Below are 19,546 nucleotides of genomic sequence, written 5' to 3'. Positions count from 1 at the left end.
ATCTGTAGTGAACAATTTCACATTTTTGTCACCACATCAAAGGTTCTGCTTCTAGGTATGGCTGGCATCTGTTTCTTTCCCAACCTCACAACACCCTTTTACAGAATCAAAGCCTCTTTTCAAATTTACAGTCCCTGACAGAGATGGAGTACCTAGCAAGCAAAGTAAGCTTTGATGTGGTGATATCCATGTGAAACTGTTCCCTACTGATCAGTAAGCAAGCACAAGTAAGCCCATGCTTACCTTGATTATTGAGTACTCTGCCCTGCGTTAACCACTCCACAATGCCATTCACTCACACATGTATCAAACAGAAATTATACAGCTAGAGGAATGGAATCTCCTTCAAGGTGATTATCATGTGAAATGCTTTCCCTGGCCAAAATATTTTTAGAACTTCTTCACGGCCAACTGCTACAGTCTGCAGTCTTGTTGAGGCTTTTCAGCGGTTACCACACTTTATCCTCTGAGGGCAGATTTGCCTTTCAAAAATGGTCAAAAATCCCATGAAGGAAGTCAGTTGAATGTGGTCAGTTATCAAGATGGAAAACAGCATTTGAGTCCAAAAAATGTGGTAGTCCTAGTTACCCTCGTGGAGCTTGTAAACAAGGATCCCTGTATAGTTCTGAAGGTTCTGGAAGTCTTGGCAATGGCAGCATTCCTCATCTCTTAAGACTACCACTCCACATCTATTTTATTACTTCAGAAAACAAACTCCTTAAAGCCAAGCAATACTTTGCACTGGAAGGATTCAGTAAGGCGCAAACAGAAACATAAGTATAAAAGTAATTGATGATGCTATTATCTTTTCATCTAAGGGATCGATAGCTCCACAGGGCTGGCAGCTGCAGGTCAATATTTCCACTAGAAGTTCTAGAAGGAATTTGTGTAGAGACTTCCCACTTTACCTCCTTCTAAGGATTCACTCAGTAAATGTGTTGAGTCACCAAAACAATTTGTTAAATTAAGTGTAACCTAAAATTACTAATGGTGACACTCAACCTCTCAAATAGATTCCTTTCCTGAAGGTGAGCCACTCAGACCCCATAACAAACACAACGCCAGCAATCAAGACTCTCTCTTTGACACAGGAGCATCCGCCTGGGTGTGGGGGTAAACACAATGGAATTAAAGATGAAAGACACGGCTTCTAGTCCTGACTCTGCTTCTAATTTTTATGCAACATTGGGCAAAGCACTTCACTACACTGAATTTCTGTTTTCTTATCCATAAAATGGGTTTAATCACTCCCAGCATTGCTCTGAAAATTGACTGTGTTAATGAATGTGAAAAATACTATGCAAACCTGTGAATTCAATTGTACATAAATCATTTCTGCATGGAATAGATAGTTAAGGCTTGTATCCAGAGTCACAAATTATAACAAGTAATCACAATACATTACACTATAACAATTATCATTTCTTTTAAAAATAGTTTACTAAGAATTTTTACTTCTATCAGTAAATAACTCCTTTAAATTTTATTTCTAAAATATTCAGAAGAAGACAGAATATTATTTGACAAAATAGGCTGTGGCCCAGAGTGGCACAGTAAGTTTATTTATCAGCATGAATCTATTTAAGATGCTTTCCATAGGGAAACAGTGGAAAGAATTTCCTAATCCTTTGACTGCAATGTTTTTGTCTGGCTAGGAAATTTGACTTCTAAGAGAAAAAAATTTGTCAAAATAACGTCAACTTTAATTGCCATTCTTGAAGATTTTTGCTTTCTCAAAATAGCTCTTGCAAATATGGGCTCTCTTTCTTCCTAACAGCCTCTTGAAGAGATTCCAGTTCACAGATGGGTGAGCAAAGGCTCTCTTTCATTCTCTGCAGTCTTTCCGTCTCATTACATTGAGGGCAGTCCAGCCACAGTGCCCAAAAGACCCCAGGACACCACACTCTGATCAAAGTTGACACCGGCCTTCCTTGAAGGTGAATACCACCACACTAAACTCCACTCATCAGCCCAGGGAGGAGAAGGCCACCTACCCCACCCCCCTCCCCAGACTCCTTTTGGACTTTCTCACCTATCCACTTCTGTTTGTTCTATTCCCTTTGTTTGAAAGCCTCCTTTTGTCCCCCTCTCTCTCTCTTTTTTTTTCCTGCTGTAGTAGCAGCTATTCTTCCAGCCCAGGTAAAACACTGTGTCCTTCCTAGAAATCTCCCTTGATCGCTTGTTCTAAAAATGGTCCCTCAGCTCCTGAACTTCTTTAGAACACAGTTGAGCCATTCAAGATGCTTCCAGCAATGTTTACTTGTACCAGTTATTTTTCTACATGGATTCTCCCCATCTCTCTTTGCCCTGTTTCTGCCCCTCTCTTCCTGAAATGTAAGTTTTTTGGAAGTCGGGGCTATGTCTTAAGCATATTAGTATCCCCCATAAGTCCTAGCACATAGCAGATACTCTAAAACATTATTAAATAAAAGAGGCAAAAATGTTTAAACAGCTTCATAAAAGTCCTGTGACCATAAAATACTGACAGTACCAGAAGTGAAACAGTCTTCCCAACTCAAAGATTAGCTTCTTATAATAATCATGCAGCGTAATGATAATAAAACATGCTCTCTACACTAGAATCTAAGTTCCATGCAGGCAGCTTCTCTGACATATACAGTGCCTAAAACAAGACCAAATGCATGGTATAAACTCAGTAATATTTGTTGAACATGTGAACGAATGTTCTTTATCATTTTGTACCTAGGGTGAAAATATTTTATTTTGTACCCATAATACGTTAACATCTTTGAATTTTGCCATATGCAGCTTGTAGATCATTATTACCAATTTTTAGTCATATTTTCTGTATGAACTAGATGGTGCCCTTATATATACTCCCACCAATCCCCCAGATGCTTTTTCAAAACACATCTCCTACCAATTCTTTCTCCCCAACTATCTCTTGTTTTAGAAAAGACTACAAAAACTAAAATGGTTCAAGAAGCAAATAATTACTATTTTATGAGACATGCAGTTGTCTCCTAACATGCCTATATTATACCGCCCACATGATTATTGCCATTATTAAATGAAGTCAGCATTTCCACTTATACACAGTGCTGTCATATTCATTACAAAGGAAACTGTTACTCTAAGTTTACATATGTGTAAAGGAGTGGTCCCAAGCTCTGGCTTTAGTACCCAAGGTGTCTCCAATATAATGAGAGTTGTGAGATTATATAATCATAGAATAGAACATAATAACAGAATTATGAGATTCTTCTAAAATGTTTAATTGCCACACATCTTTTAATTTATAAATTTTTGTTATGTGGTGCTTATAGGAGGAAAAAGAGTTTCAATATCCAATAAAAAATGGATGGAAGCATTGTGACTCAAAATAGAAAAAAAAGATATTTTATACACACCGATAAAATCAACTCCATAATAGGTTAAATGATGGGTTCAAGGTAATAAAGCAAAGTGAAGTCACTGGATTAGGGTTCTTAATATCTCTTAGGTATTACCTCTGTTGATCTTTTTCTAGCATGGGCCCTATCAAAGTCCTTCTTTCCTTTCTTCCTTGCAAAATCATTTCATAAGCTTCTATAAACCGATTGTCTGGTATAAGCACACCACATTACAGAAACTTAGCTTCTCCATCTCTGAAGATGACAAAAGGAAACTACCTTCCCTAGTACTACTGCATGCTGTAGGGGGTGTTATGGGTTGAATTGTGTCCCCCAAAAAAGGTATGTCCAAGTCTTAACCCTTGGTACTTGTGAATATGATCTTATTTGGAAATAGGGCCCTTGGTGATGTTATTGGTTAACATGAGGTCACAATGGAATAGGGTAGGCCCTAATCCAACAGAGGAGCCCTAGTGGCCCAACAGATAAGCACTCAGATGTTAACAGAAAGGTTTGTGGTTTGAACCCACCCAGTGGCTCTGTGGAGGAAAGACCCGTTGATCTGCTCCTGTAAAGATTACTGTTGTTGTTAGGTGCCATTGAGTTGGTTGCAACTCATAGTGACCCCAGGCACAACAGAACACAACACTGCATGGTCTCACGCCATCCTCACAATCTTTGCTATGCTTGAGCCCATCGCTGCAGCCACTTTGTCAATCCATCTCATTGAGGATTTTCCCCTTTTTTCACCAACCCCCTACTTTACCAAACATGAGATCCTTTTCCAGGGACTAGCCCTTTCTGATAACATAAAGATTACAGCCCAGAAAACCCTATAGAGCAGTTCTACTCTGTCATATGGGGTCACTACAAGTCAAAATTGACTTGATAGCACCCAATAGCATAATCCAATATAACAAGCGTCCTTACAAAAAAAAAAAAAAAAGGGAGGGGAAGCAGGCCATGTGAAGACAAAGGCAGACTGGAGTTATGCTGTCATAAACCAAGGAACAGGAGCTCCGGTAGCATAGTGCCTAAGGCACTCGACTGCAAACCAGAAGGCTGGAGGTTCAAACCCACCAGCCACTCCTCGGAAGGAAGGGTGGGCAATCTACTTCCGTAGTGATACCGCCTTGGAAACCCAAAGAGGGGTCGCTATGAGTCGGGTCTGACTAGACGGCACATAACAACAACAACAACAACAACAAGCCAAGGAACACGTGGGGCCACTAGAAGCTGAATGAGGCAAGGAAGGATCTTCCCTTAGAGGGTTTGGAGGGAGCATGGCCCTTGATTTCAGACTAGCATTCAGCTGCTGACCAAATGGTCAGAGGTTCAAACCCACCAGCCTCCCCACAGGAGAAAGATGTGGCAATCTGCTTCTATAAAGCTTTACAGTTTTGGAAATCCAATGGGGGCAGTTCTACTCTGTCCTATAGGATCTCTATGAATCCAAACTGACTTGATAGTAGTGGTGGCCTCCAGAACTGTGACAGAAGACATTTCTATTGTTAAGCTACCGTTTTGTGGGAATTTCTTACAGCAGCCCTAGGTCACTAACATAGGTGGTTTTCCAGGCAGAAGGTTTCTAGTTTCTGCCCCCAGCACAGAGGACCCCACGGGACTGGCCCTATCAAGGAGTGAACCCCAGAGAAAAAGCAAGTCAGTAGGGTCAGTAGGGCTGCTTGTCCCTGGGGACACAGGCTTCTTATGAATGTTGCTTTTCACTTTTTTCCCAAAGAAGACATGTTCCTCTTCTTCCTTCAGACACGAAAAGTCTAATGTAATTCCCAAGTTAACAATAATATGTGTATTTGGTTGGAGGGCGTTCCTGCTAAAACAAAATCCTGGGCATTACCAGCAAGGCACAGAAATGAAAGATGGGAAGAGCCCCTCACAGCCCTGACATCTGGGCTGGCTGCAGAGGTAGTCTCAGCTCAGCACGCTGGGCCTCTGCAGGTCTGACTCACTCACCCCAGTGTACTCCCCTGCATTCTCAGATGACTGTCTCCTCCACACTCACACACAGTCAACTACAGTGAGGTCTGAACTAGCAGGAGTCCTCAGGGAGCATGTTATAAGCACTACCGGAAAGCCAAGTTTTCTGGGTACTTTTTCTTAATCAATTCTAGAACAAAACTTTAAGTCCTTTTTAACCAATGTAAGTTCTTCCTCAAAGTGTATCTGAAGATAGATGAGGTCATCAAGTACTTTTTTGTTGGTAAAAAATATCCCCATTTATGGTAAGAATGTTGAGTTTAAAATCATTATTGTGTTGAAAAAGTTATGCCCTCCTGCCTCACTTAATTCAACCTTTCTTTGTTCTAAAAATATAGGGTCTATATGCAGCACTAAAGAATAATGTAGAATCTGCAAAACACTGCACAAAATGGATGAACTTGGAGGACATTATGATGAGTGAAATAAATCAATCACAGAAGGACAAATATAGTATTAGTTAATTACTGTAAAAAGTCACAGAAGGGTTTATATATGGAAGGAAACTTTCTTTGTTGGTTACCAGGGGTGGGTGGGGAGGGGAGAGAACACTGCAAAAAAAAAAAAAAAAATTGACCCATGTCACTTTAGTTTTGTGTATTTCACTGTACGTAAATTATATTTCAATAAAATATATTTTAAAAAATACATAATGCCTAGTTGCAATGGTATCACCCAGTGCGGTAACTCATGGTGTCACATACACTCCTCCCCCTGCCCCCTTCCATGGAGCAAGTGCCATAAGGGAGTGGCCCTTCCTACCCTCCTGGCCCCATCCTTTGCAGTTCCTCTCCTCTCCCACTGGCCAAGGCAGAGACCCTCATCTCTGCCCAGTGGTGAGTACCTTGGTGATGAGGGGAGGTTGACGAGTTACTATACTGAATGACAGGTGATACCAACCCTAGTGACATAGTTATGTTACTGTCTTGACGACCTCTTCCCCTATGGTAAACAGCTGCCATGGACTCTGGGGTCATTTTGATGCCACCTCTCTGACAGTGTCAGGGGGTGCAGTCTACACCCACCATTCCCCTAGTGATGCCACATCCTAAATTGCATTTATAATCCAAATTTTATTATAAATTTATTTTTATGATTTAAAGTTTCATTTCTAAAGACTAATTTTTACGTTTATTATGTAACGTGATTTGTTTTAGGAGGATTCACCATAAATGGACTTTTTCTCTGTACTAAAAATGCTCTCCCAGCAAGGTCCTGTAGGACTGTTGGGTCCTCACTTTTCAGGAGCTCTGGTGGCACAGTGTCTAAGGCATCTGACTGCTAACCAATAGGTTCAAACCCACCAGCCACTCCTTGAAGGAAGATTGGGCAATCTACTTCTGTAGAGATACTGCCTCAGAAACCCAAGAAGGGGTCGCTATGAGTTGGAATCGACTCGACCACAGTGAGTTTTTTTTTTTTTTTTTCTTTTCATTTGCTTATTATGAACAGCTAAGCTGGGCAAACTCTTTTATTCTTGATGTCAAAAGCAGGGTTTACCAATGGATGTCACTCATAGGTATGAGCAGAAAAAGTAAGTCAAGGGATGATTAAGCCTTTATCAGCTGCTCTACTCTGGTAGGCCCTGCCTTTTAGATGGTTGGCTGCAACACAATGGGATTTTTTCTTATATATGCCTTTCTGGTTTTGGGTTTATAATTCTGTCAAAAATGGTCAGCTGGTCACAATCTTGCAAGGGATTGGTAAATTACTATGCAAATAGTGTGTAAAACCACCCAATAAGGATTAAGTGATCTTGCAGGGATCGGTTGGTTTGTGGCCCAGTTGGGAGGGCTATGCTTTGAAACTGATAAGGAGCTTGCTTATATAAGCAGCCAACCCAACAGAGGTCTTAGAGAGAGAGCAAGAAAGAGAGGAGGGAACATCCTAAAAGAGCTATAGTACAGATCAAAAGCTGGAGACAACACTGAGACCGCAGCAAGCCCAGCAGAGCCCAGGGCCAGAGAAATAACAGCAGCAGCCCCAGCAGCGGGAACCACAGGACAAACAGACAGCTGCTGCAGGCTTCCCAGCCCACGGAGCAAGAAAGAGCTGAGACCCTTCGGTAAGAGGTTTGCTGGTGGAGATGAGTGACTGTGGGCACTTCTCAGTGGCGCTAAATAGCTGTTAACACTTGTCCAAGCAAGGCAGAGGTCTAGAGAAGAGCCATCGGGATGGCAACGCCAAGAAGAAGTTGACAGCCGTCTTGGTTAGAAACTATCCTGATTGACAAAGTTGATTGTATCTCCCAAATTGTAGCTTGTTACTTCCCTAATTAACCTCATAACCCTGAGTAGGTTCTGTGAGTTCTGCACAGCACTTGTAACAAATTGTCAAACCCGACAGAGAAGTAGAGAGTGCTGTGGAGAGGATGGAATGGTGCAAAAGTTGGAGAGTGGAGATATGTCTGACTGCACCTCTCAGGAATCAGCTTTGTGCTGATGGTGATTCTCATCCGCCCTCAGGAATCTAGACAGGTTCTGATGTTAGATTACATTACCTAAATCCTTAGTGGAAAAGGGCAATTTATATGTAGAATTCAAGCAGAGCTTTGTTAAAATTATAGATATACTGAGGGATTTCTAAGCGCTAGGCACAGTGCTATGCCCTTTATATATCTTCCGTGGTAAGCAGACTCATGCCTGCCATGCCCAAATCCCCAGAACCTGTTAAATGTTAGGTTACATGCAAAGGACACTTAAGGTTGTAAATGGTATCAATGTTGCTAATCAGCTGAGCTTGAGATCGGAAGATTATCCTGGATTTTCCAGATGGGGCCAATGTAATCACAGGGTTGTTATAAATGGAAAAAGGAGGCAGAAAAGAGAGAACCAGAGAAATGACAGTGTGAGAAAGATTGAGCCTGATGTTGCTGGCTTTATAGATGGAAGAAAGGGGCCATGAGCCAAAAATGATAGCCAGCCTCCAGAAGCTGGAAAAGACAAGGGAATGATTCTCCCCTAGAGCCTCCAGAAAGGAATGCAGCCCTGCTGACACCTTGACCATTTTTGGACTTCTGACCTTCAAACTGTGAGATGTTTTAGGTGTGTTGCTTCAAGCCATTCAGTCTGTGGTTTTGTTACAGCACCAATTAGGAAGCAAATACATCTTCTTTCATTTAATTTTATTCTCAAAGAAATCACGTAAGATGTTGTTGTTGTTGTGTGCCACGTAATATAGACATTACTATATCAAATTTGCATTTGTGGGAATTGTGACTTTGAGAGCTTAAGTAACTTGCTTATACTAGCACAGTGGCAGCTGAGTTTCACATTCTTGTCCTTCTTACTCCAAAGCCCTTCCATTATACTACACTGCCCTGAAACAAAAAGCACACTCCAAAAGCCCGTAGTGGGACACCCAGCCTATAGAATACATTCAATATATGAGCTTTGAAGGAGCAAAGAAAAATATCAGTAGTGAAAACCCCTGTAGGTTCTGGATAGAGAGCTCGCTGTCAATAAAGAGACCAGTCACCTAACTGCCGTCACCTCCCACTTGTAGCAGCTTGTGTGTGGCAGAGTAGAACTGTGCTCCTAGGGTTTTCAACAGCTGAATTTTCAGAAGTAGATTTCTGTGCCTTTCTTCCAAGGTGACTGTAGGTGGACTTCAACCTTCAAACTTTGGTTAGCAGTCTAGTGCATTAACCATTTGCACCACCCAGTGACTCCTCAGTGGTATAGTGTTAACACATTAGCAGTTAGATGAAATAATGGGAGCCCAAGTCAATCTTTTTGGCAAAGTTAGTTTTCCCTATGAATAATAGACTTGTGTAGATACTTCCTTTGGATCTAAGTTCAGTAACTTTGGCAGGTGTCAATTACTTCAATGTTAACGTGTTAAACGTGGAGTCTGGAGACCTGAGTTTTCATCTGAGTACTCCTACAAAATAGCTAACTTGGACAAGTCCCTAAATAAATTCCTGGACTTCAACTTCATGAGTGCCTAGGATTAAATGATGCCTATGACTTGTCAGCAACAAGACTGTATGATTCTGTGACAAATGCTATTGCAAAATCCTTGACTGTTTCTCTGGCTTATAAAAGAAAAGTTTAAGTGGATCTTGGTGCTTCTCTGAATCCAAAGAAGGCTTCCTGAACATGTGACTATGACACTGGCTTTTTGTATGATTTTAACTGTGTTCTAATTTCTTTGAAAGGACTGGTTTCATCAGCAAGTATGAATCAACTTAAGGACTCAACTTCAAGGGTTCTAACCAGGGGAGGGATCGCTCTCTAGGTTTCTTGCTGCCTCAAAATGTGTCATATGCATCCATCCTTGCATCTCACTCTCCTGACTCTGTCCAGCTAATTTAATTAAAACAAATCAAGGGCACAGGAAAAATAGCTTCTTCGATATGATGAAAGAGCAAATTGCAAACACCACTCAACTATGAAGCCTCTTGCATCAAGCTATGGAGACTTTATTAGGAGGTGCCCAATCAACAGATCTGGTACATTTTTTTCTTTGGTTTAATCCAAGCTTCTGAGCATGACTACAACCAGAAGACTAATAACATGTAATTGGTGACTATAGTTTCAGCCTTCTTGAGAAACTTAAAATATGCTCAGATTCTTTTGTTTTAGACAGGTGTTTCTTCATGAAATGCTTCAGACTGAAATAGAAGAGTGTCTGAAGGTTCTTGTTGGCAGTTGTGAGGAGGCTGGAACAGGGGATGTGGATTTGCACTTTCCTCTTACCTCATCATGTCAGCAAAAGTCACCAGGTAGGAAGCTCATCAAGCACAAAAGCAAAACTCACCATTTGTGAAGTAGGTATTGCCTGGCTCTGGAGACCCACACAAAAGTGCCCACATTGAACATATGCTTCTCCTTAAGTTAATAATTTGTATCTGCCACGCTCATCCTGAGCTGTTCTATATCCTGATGCATCCATGCTGATGCTGCTATTAATAAAACTTGATACATATGCCATGATTCATCATGTGCTTTAGCATATACTATTTCATCTGATGCTTACCAAGTCACCTTCTGACCTAAAGGACATGACTCCCTTGCAAACTAAGGTTTGGTGGGTCCCCTGCTCTCCCACTCACCCTTGCTAGCCATAGTTAGTGATTTAAGAGTGTGAAGTCTAGCACTGAAATGTCTAGAGTTCAAATCTCAGCCCTGCCACTACCTGTGCAATCTCAGACAAGTTTCTCATGCATGGTTTCCACATCTGAAAAATGGGAAAAATGACAGTAGCTACTATATAGAGTTTTTATGGGAATAAAACAGCTCCATACATGTGCATACTTAGGATAGTGCCCGGGACATAGGGTGTGCTACTCTGACTATTAGATAGTATTATTCCCAATCATGATTCTCCTTCCATGCTAACAGACATACTTAGAGGACAATTCCAGAAATCGTGGGTAACCCATGTTTTTCACAGTATAAATTTTATCATCTTTTTATTCTGGTCAGTCAGTTCTAAAAAAGAAAGAAAGAAATGCAATTCACCTGCCTGTTTATACATTGTTATATTATTTTCCTATCTTTCCCACAAGTATGAAAAGACAGTTAAATGATATATTTCACTTTAGAAATGGAAATATTCCACAAAATGCAAAAGTCAGTGCTGTGCTACTCACAGAGCCATCTCCCTTAAGAGCCAGAGGGCAGTTCATCTGCTGTTCCCTGTACAGTGGGGGGGATAAGGAATGTCTAGTTGCAAATTAGCAGCTTTTATAAGGATGGTCAACTTAGCAATTCTAAAAAGAAATAATGTTGACTAAGCAGGCAGCATAATCAAACTGCTGACAATTAAGTCTTCCTGGATTGGAAGACAATCCTAGCCAGTCTAGAGGGAAGGGCGCCACTAGTGTGGCCATCAGCAGGGCTTATGTCTGAATATCTGGCTGGTGGCAGTGACCTAGCAGAAACCCTCCTCTAGGTGCTGGCTGAGTTGAGCTGTGTGTGTGTGAGTTGTGTGTTTTCCATGGTGCACAAAGTTCTCAGAAGAGGTCCCCATGAAACTGGGTCTAGGTGGCAAGTTTGTTTGGACAGATGTTTTTAAAATTTTATTATCACAGGCACTGAAAACTGGGAGTCCCTGGGTAGTGCAAACTTTTAAGGTGCTTGGCTATTAACCAAAAGTTGGAGGTTCAAACCCAGAGGTCCCTCAGAACAAAAGCCTGGTGATCTACTTTCTAAAAGTTACCCATTGTAAACCATGTGCAACATAGTTCTTATCTGACACACGACTCAGAGTTGACTCAACGACAACTGGAGAAACTAGAAGGAAACAAATTTTACCACAATTGGAAAGAAAGCTCTAAGAAAACGAGTATGATATTAATGAGGTCCAACTATACACTACTATTTCTTCTTCATATTATATTATTAATAGCAGTAATCACTCAAAGGAAATATGCACCTTTGTCAAGAGGAAAATAAAAAAAGAAAATGATTCATTCTCGATTTCTTCCATCTTCATCTTCCACTTCCAACTCTGCTTTTTAAAATATTTGAAAACGTATTTTTTTTTTTTTTATGAACTCTTAAATCTGCCGGGGTCAAAACTTACAAAGCATATTTACCAGGTGTACTGGAATATAGGAATTATAAAACACATACAGAATATTTCTAATATCAGGTGTTAAATCCTCAAGCAACAACAAATTCTGTTCATTACAGAAACAGCTTCCAATTTTAAGCTTAGGAAAAACAAGGAAAATGAAGCATGAAGAAATCCAGACAGTTGTCAATGGTTCTAGGGTAAAATAATAACCTGGGAAGTGTGTGGAATGTCCTGGCCCCAGCTAGCTACCTTATAGTTCCTTTATTTCAGAATCTCAAGAAACAGATAATAAGCATTAACTTCTGAAGAGGGTGTTTTGTTCCTAAATAACAAAGGCAGATGTTTAGTGTCTTTAATCAGTTCTCCACAGAAGTTCAGCCCAATGGCTAGGAAATGGGTGTTATTCACAGTACCTGACACTTTGCTTAGACTCCCGTTATTATTCCGAGCAGCTGGAAGAAGCCTCCTCCTAGGGATTAAAGTGAAAAATACATGCGCGTGCACATATACACAAAAAGCATAATGTGGCATAACAAAACGCAAATAGGGGTGTGGGGCAGGACAGATAGAGACAAAGGTGTAGAATTTTCTCTCAAAGCCGCAAGCCAATCAAAAGTGCACCTCTTGGCAACCCCACCTCTACCCTTCCCAAAAAAGCAGCAAGTCTGGAGTCTGAGGACCCACAAGATGCCCTTCAATGAAGTGCAAATCTCAAGACTTGGGTGCTCAGGGAGGGTTCTAGGCATTCATTCACAAAATGCACATTTTGTCCCTATTTAAATGCAGGTTTGATGGAAACAGATTATGTTAGAACCCTGAATAGGGAGGGTGACAGAGCTCTCTCTGTCTAGGACTCTGGTCTAAACAAGCTCCATCTACAAACTTCTGAGCTTGTACAGGTGGCAAACTTGAGAAAAGGGAGGGGGTCTCTAATGATAACCGGTTTGTCTGTGAACAACCAGTCAATTAAGTGGCTTAATTTTTCACTTAATTGATAAAATTAAGTGCAAAAGCCGCCTGACCTGAGCCTAGTCAGTGTGGCAGCAGAAGCATCACTTGCAGCAGGAGAACAGGAGGAGAACAGGACACTTTGGGAGTGGAGAGAACCCACCCCTCAGGAAGGAGCTGGAAGGACTGGTCTTCCACAGAGGAAGATGAAATCCTGTTTAATTTTAATGATTCTGATGTTTTTTTGTTGTGTCTGCTCCAAACCCTAAAGCCACAGAAAGGAAACTCTGTGTGTGTGTGTGTTTGGGAGACGGTTCAGCAAAGGCATAACTGGAGGGCAGAGGGGGCAGTTGCTGCACTGGAAGTCACAAGGGAGAATGAAACCAGGCAGCAGAAATGTCAGCTGGATGACCCAAATTGCAGATGGCAAGTCATTCAGGGAGAGACAAGATCTCCTTCCCTGTCTCCTCCCTCTCCTTGAGATCAAGGGCTTCCTGGGTCCTCTGTGATCCTTTAGGCCACCCAAGCCACGGGGGATTCCACACCTCTGCCACTCTGGGGAGAGTGGTTGTGTCAAGGGATAACTCCAGGGAAATGCTTTAGTCTCCAACAGAGATACATGTCCCCCAGCTATCTGAAAAGAACCTGCAGTCTATGTACAACTAATGTCCTTGGTGGGCAAATGCCATTCAAGACAAGGTGAGCAACACCAGTATCCTTTTGAAACCACACCCCTCATCCCTGGTAGCATAGTGCCTAAGGAGCTTGACTGCTAACTAGGTTCAAACCCACTAGCCACTCCTCAGAAGGAAGATTGGGCCATCTTCTTCAGTAGTAATACTGCCTCGGAAAGCCAAGGAGAGGTCGCTATGAGTCGGGTCCAGACGGCACATGACAACAACAGTTGTCCTTCCCCGTACTACTCTCCTAAACCATCACCCTCATTGAGCCCTACTATGTAAGAGCTAGGGAGGTGTCCATATGTGTGCGTGGGGGGCAGTGTTGGAGTGATAAGAGAAAAAGAGAATGCCATTAGCAATGTTGTATGAGTATTACACTTTGTATTTCAAAGAAAAGTAAGGTGGTGGGATTGAGAACTGCAGCCATGATGTATTTTTCCTACTCATAGGCCATGCATCAAACTGTACATGTCAACCTGCTAGACAGAAATACTAAGTTTAGTAAAATGAGTAGATTGTGTGAATAGGTAAGTATCTGATTAGCAGATCCCAGACTGAATAGATCTTTTGTCCAGAATCTTTTCTGGAAGCAAATACTGATTACTAGGCAGCCAACAATCCACCATAAATCTGCTTTGAGAAGCATTTAGGTAAAAAGGTGACTCTTGTGCTGAGAACATGGGGTTGGGGCTGAGGGGTTGGAACACTAAGAAGGAACTCAGAAAAATCCCAGGCAAAGACAACTGTGCAGGGATTACTTAACTCATGGTTCTCTTAGGAGTATTAATTCAGACCAAGGAGACCAGCAAGGGAGAGGTAAAATGCCAGAAAATGGGAGAATATAAAGAGAAGAGGCAGATAAAGAGAGAATGCACATTAGGCTTTGGAGAGGTGGGACGATAACTGTGACAATAATCTGCAGCAGAGGTAGCAATATTGTTACCCAGAACACAAGGTATATATCCCTGGGACTTAAAAAGAATGCAGTTATCTGCCCCTAGGAAATGCAAAGGAGGGACAAAAGGGATTTCTTTAGCAGCAGGTGGGTCTGGAGTTAGAAAAGCAAATGTCCACAGGAAAATGCTCCCTTTATTTTTTCTAATGAAACCAAACTAGTGGGCTCTGACATTTAAGCCTCAAGCTGTGTGGTAATTGGCAGGAATCTGGCAAAGGACAGACAGCATTGTACTTAATTATCTTTACTGTTGTTGGTGTGGTCCAGTCAGAGAACTACCCCCAGGGTTTTCTAGGTGTTTTCTTCTCCTTCAGAGCTGCTGGGTGAGTTCAACCACCAACCTTTCAGTTAGCTGCTGAGCGCTAAACTGTTGTGCCACAAGGGCTCGGGCTTAATTATTTACCTGCTGTAAAGGAGAGTAACTTTGAAGGCTGGCGCCTGCCCTCAACAAAAAAAGAAAAAAAAAAAAAAAAAGGAAGGAATTTCTCTAATTTGGAATGATAAATATTTAAAAAGGGAGATGCCTGGAGCACGTTTAGCAAAATGCTTTGCACTTAGTAAGTGCTTAAGAAATGACTGTTGAATGAACCAACCTCCTGATTCCCCAAACCAAAAAAAAAAAAAAAAAACTCACTGCCATCAACTCATAGTGACCCCTCCTTGGGTTTCCCAGGTGGTATCTCTATGAAAGTAGATTGCCTAACCTTCCTTCAAGGAGTGGCTGGTGGGTTTGAACCACCAGCCTTCTGGTTAGCAATCAAATGCCTTAGGCAACTACGCCACCATTCCCCAGATGAAGAAAATTCCTCCTAACTTCTCCCTGAAGCACACAGAGAGGTGAATTGCCTAAATCCCCCAGCTAGTAAGTAGCAGCATAGTGCGTAAGGCACTTGACTGTTAACCAGAAGGCTGGCGGTTCAAACCCACCAGCCACTCCTCGGAAGGAAGGTTGGGCAATCCTACTTCCGTAGTGATACTGCCTCGGAAACCCAAGGAGGGGTCGCTATGAGTCGGGGCGACTCCACGGCAAATAACAACAACAGTAAGTAGCAGAGCAGACAGAGCCCTGAACAAAGTCTCCCACTCCCTCACTCTAGGGGTTTTCCACTACAATGGTGTTGAGAAGGCTGGACTATAAGATAAGGACCTCTGAGGTCAACACTTGCCCTCAATGCACATTGTCTATCAGAGGAACTGGGAACACAACCAGCAAGCCTAATTCCTAACGAAGGACTCTTCCCAGAGCACCACACTGCCTCTCAAACTATGTTCACTGTAAGTAAAAAGAACACAAGGCAACTCCAGAAAACAGAGCAAAGGATATACATGAAAACTCAAGATGGCAGATTAAGGTAAAAGACCTGCGATTGGATTGACAAGGACAGAAGCAGACAGCAGCTTTTCAACTTGGAAAACTGATAAAGGAAAAAATGTAATTATCATTTTAGAATGGGAATAGTAAAGGGGGAGGGTAGAATTCTGGAAAAGCTCAGATGATTTTAATGTGAAAAGCTTACAAACTTCTGATTGCAAAAAGAATCTGAAATTGAGCTTTCTGAGAAAGGCCTAGCAGAGGACACAGGAAGTGAAAGGCATCCCCCAATGTTAAAACAATTCAATTGCGCAGACAAAGGCAGAAGGGAACCAAAATATTTGATTATAAGGAAATACAAAAACCCTTGCACAGAAAATATCCCCAAATAACAGCTGTAACAGTGGTTGTAATAAAGTGATGGGATCATGAATACTTTTTCTTTTTCCTGTCTTCGTTGCACATACTTTTGTAAGGTAATTATATTACATTTATGATTTATAATTAAAAAAGCATAAAAGCAATCAATCAGAGAGGGGATTAACACTCTGGGAAGAAAAGAGCAGCACAGTGGTTATTAGCAAATAGTATCTTATAGTCAAATAGCATTTTGCTAATTAGCACAAATTGAGGCCTAGATGTCAGCAAGGAAAAGCTGGGCTTAGGGGGTTTCAGTCCTGGGCCAGCTAGGGCTGCAGCAGGGCAGGGGCTAGTTGAGGTAGAGAATATTATTGTTACTTTCAACTCCTGAAACCAGAAAGCTGTGTCTAAAGACTACAAGCCAAACTGTCTAGGTTAGGCATGAGGGGTTGGAGAGCATTGCACCTGCCACATAATGCCAAAACTGAGCAGTGGCCCAGGGTGACCTGGGGCACATGAGCCCTGCTACTAGCACATTTAGAGATCTTCTGCCAGGTGCATGATTCATTGGTGCAGCAGGATTCATCATTAAAGAAGAGGGGGAGGGGGGTGAGGCTAGGGGAAAAAAAAAAAATAGAAAAACAGCAAAACTGCAGCATTATGCTGGCAGAGGGAGACAGAACTGGGACCCTGTTGCTATTGATCCTGATGGTAGCTAAATACCAAACCAAACTCACTGTCATAGAGTCAGATCCGACTCAGAGCGACCCCTCCTTGGGTTTCTGAGGCGGTATCACTACGGAAGTAGATTGCCCAATTTTCCTTCCAAGGAGTGGCTGGTGGATTTGAACCACCAGCCTTCTGGTTAGCAGTCAGATGCCTTAGGCACTACACCACCTAAAATAATCTCTAACTTATCGCAGTTAAAGTAATGATTAGCTATGCCAAGAAGAGAACTGCACTGTGGCATGTTCAGCAATAAATAAAGCTTGTTTTCAGAAAAGGGGATCTAAAGTAGAGTATAAAGTCCAGTTTATAAATCTGTAAGTCAAAATAAAAGCATACATTGGTCATACAGAACCATTCTTTTATTGCATATGGTTTTTATTTCATCCCATAATTCTTTAAAAGAAAAATTCCAGGAGTACCAAAAAAATTAGCTGTGAAATCACTCTGATCTCATTTTATAAAGTGACATAATGTAAACCCAAGCCTATTTCTATCATTCCTACTTTCCAATGTCATTTGCTTCTGAACAGACAAACATCTTAAGCTTCATATCTTAAGCTGCCGATGGGTCCTTCCAATGAATGCTCTTAAATAAGAGACAGTGGAAGTTCTGTCCCATCCTTTACAATCACCCAGCTCCTCTGAGACATCGGCTTCCACACTTGGGCAGCCTCTCACAGTTGGCTGACTTTCCCACCCCACACATTTTCCAAGGGCATTATTAATAGAAATATGTCCTGGGCCAGCACCTGTCAGGCTGTGGTCCTAAAATCACCAGCTGCTTCTAAAAGAGCACCTTGCTAAAAGCCTTCCCCTTACACACACACACACACACACACACACACACACACACTTGGGGCTTAGTCTTTCTCTACTTTCTACCCTGACATTGTCCCCACCCCCTTTCCTACCACCCCTCCCAAATACATATTCTTTGCACTATTCCTGCATTCTTGTAATAATATTTTTGGACCTGCTGCTGCAAGCAATTTCACCCCTCAAATCTTTCAGTTCCTCTTTCAGGAATACTCTCCATCTCGGCTTGATGCAGACCAAGGAGCTTTGGGCAGCGCCTCCCCTTACTGTCCAATCCAGCAAAGAGGGGAGGGGAGGTAGGAAGCTGGTTTTCTTTTCTTTCCTTTTCCTTTTCCTTTTTTTTTTTTAAACCATTCTATTTCTTTTACACGTTGAAAATGGAGTTCCTGTTTTATTCTAGTGAAGTCTTACATTGTGCATATTTTCTTTAAAGTGGCAGCTTTCAGGTGACAGAAGATAACTGCAGTGTCTGGAACAGAACACCGCTCAAAGCCCTGCCTACTCTCAAAGGACTTAAGGTCACCAGGAGAATTGAGGCTCAGGTGTGGAGGGAGATGTGAGGGTGACTTTGGTTCCAAATGCCCTTTTCTCCTCTGCCACCTGACATTCTTTCTGATAGAGATAGTTTCAGTTTATTTAAGAGCTCTGGGATGCAGAGGCGTAGAGGGGGTAACCTGTGCCCAAGGGCAACCTCCAAATTTGCGCCCCTTTCCCCTCCTCCCCCCATTCCCTGGCCTAGTGGATCGAGGAGGAGGTGGGGGTAATTCGCCAGCCAGCCTTCTCCGATGCCCCCAAGGATTTACCGTCCGGAGCAAGTGTCTCCCCTCTACCCTCTCCCTCGCTACGCCTCCACTGGGCTGTGACTAGAGGCACTGGACCCTCCTCAAATTGGGGCCTCACCCGGGTACTCTAGGAAAGGAAGTGTGAGGTGCTGGAGGAATCCCGCAGGCTCCCCCTAGGTGCCTGCAGGGATCTTTGTCCCTATAAATAAGGTGCTGCAGGGAGAGTGCTCCTGATGATTTAGCTCCCCAAACTCTCCGCAATCAACACTCCCACCCCCGTCCCGACAAGCTTCGGAAAGGTAAATAATTTATCTAACAGACCCTCTTAAGACTACCTTCCCAGGCTGGCAGTCAGCTGACACTCGGACTTCAGCTGCAGCCCTCGAAAGCGCGAAAATTGCGTACCCCTCTTTCCCGCACCCCCCGCCAGACCACACGCTCACCGTCTCGGGGTCGTTCTCGAACACCTCCCGGGCCTCCTCCTTGTTGCACAGTTCTTCTATGCATTCTCTCTCCAAATGACCCTGCTTAGCTTCCTCGAAAACCTGGTAGGCTCGACGCTGTCTCGGCCGCAGGAACTGCGCTGCCTCGCGCGGCCGCAGCAACACCGCTGCCCCGCGAGCAGCGCGCGAGCGGAGAGGGGGCGAAAGCCGGCAGGGAAAGAGCGGGGTAGGAGGGATGGGGGCGAGCGGGGAAGAGAAAAGGGAACACGGCCATCAACGCGGGCCCCTCGATGCTCATACCCCTCACGCCCCACTGCGGGCACCGGCTCTGTGCCCTTGACCCAGGGATGATGCAGCGGCGGTGGGTGCCCGGGGACGCGTAGCAGCCTCAGTGGCCTCCTCTGCTGCTGCAGGGCCGGCTCGGGAGCACAGGCGAGGCGGGGGCTGCTGGCAGGAGTGTCCAGCTTCCCACCCGGCATGTGTGAGGCTTTTTTGAGGGGAAGGGATGGGGAGTCTTCTAGGGCCAGGAGTAGAGCCGAGGCTGCGGAGTCGCACCAGGCAGTACTCACTGTGCGAGGACTCGGTGGCCAACAGGAGCAGCAGCAACGCGGTGCCAAGGGCGGCGGCGGGGCCCGGCTGCGGCGG

At 43.1% G+C, this 19,546-nt stretch overlaps 1 protein-coding gene across 1 annotated transcript in view; it reads right to left on the bottom strand.

The window, feature by feature from the left end:
• GAS6 (growth arrest specific 6) overlaps nucleotides 1-19,546 on the bottom strand; it is a gene marked incomplete at its 5' end in the record, with an annotated part of 86,650 nt that extends 67,104 nt beyond the window's left edge. Inside the window, 2 exons of the mRNA XM_007942402.2 lie at nucleotides 18,902-19,068; nucleotides 19,471-19,546. Coding sequence (XP_007940593.2) covers nucleotides 18,902-19,068; nucleotides 19,471-19,546 — 243 coding nt within the window. The remainder of the gene's footprint in view (nucleotides 1-18,901; nucleotides 19,069-19,470) is intronic.

This window comes from Orycteropus afer, unplaced genomic scaffold, assembly GCF_000298275.1.
Source record: "Orycteropus afer afer isolate SDZICR_OR568_19922 unplaced genomic scaffold, OryAfe1.0 scaffold00089, whole genome shotgun sequence".
Taxonomy (NCBI): Eukaryota; Metazoa; Chordata; class Mammalia; order Tubulidentata; family Orycteropodidae; genus Orycteropus; species Orycteropus afer.
The sequence above is the reverse complement of the archived record's forward strand: the minus strand, read 5'-3'. Positions and strand labels throughout refer to the sequence as shown.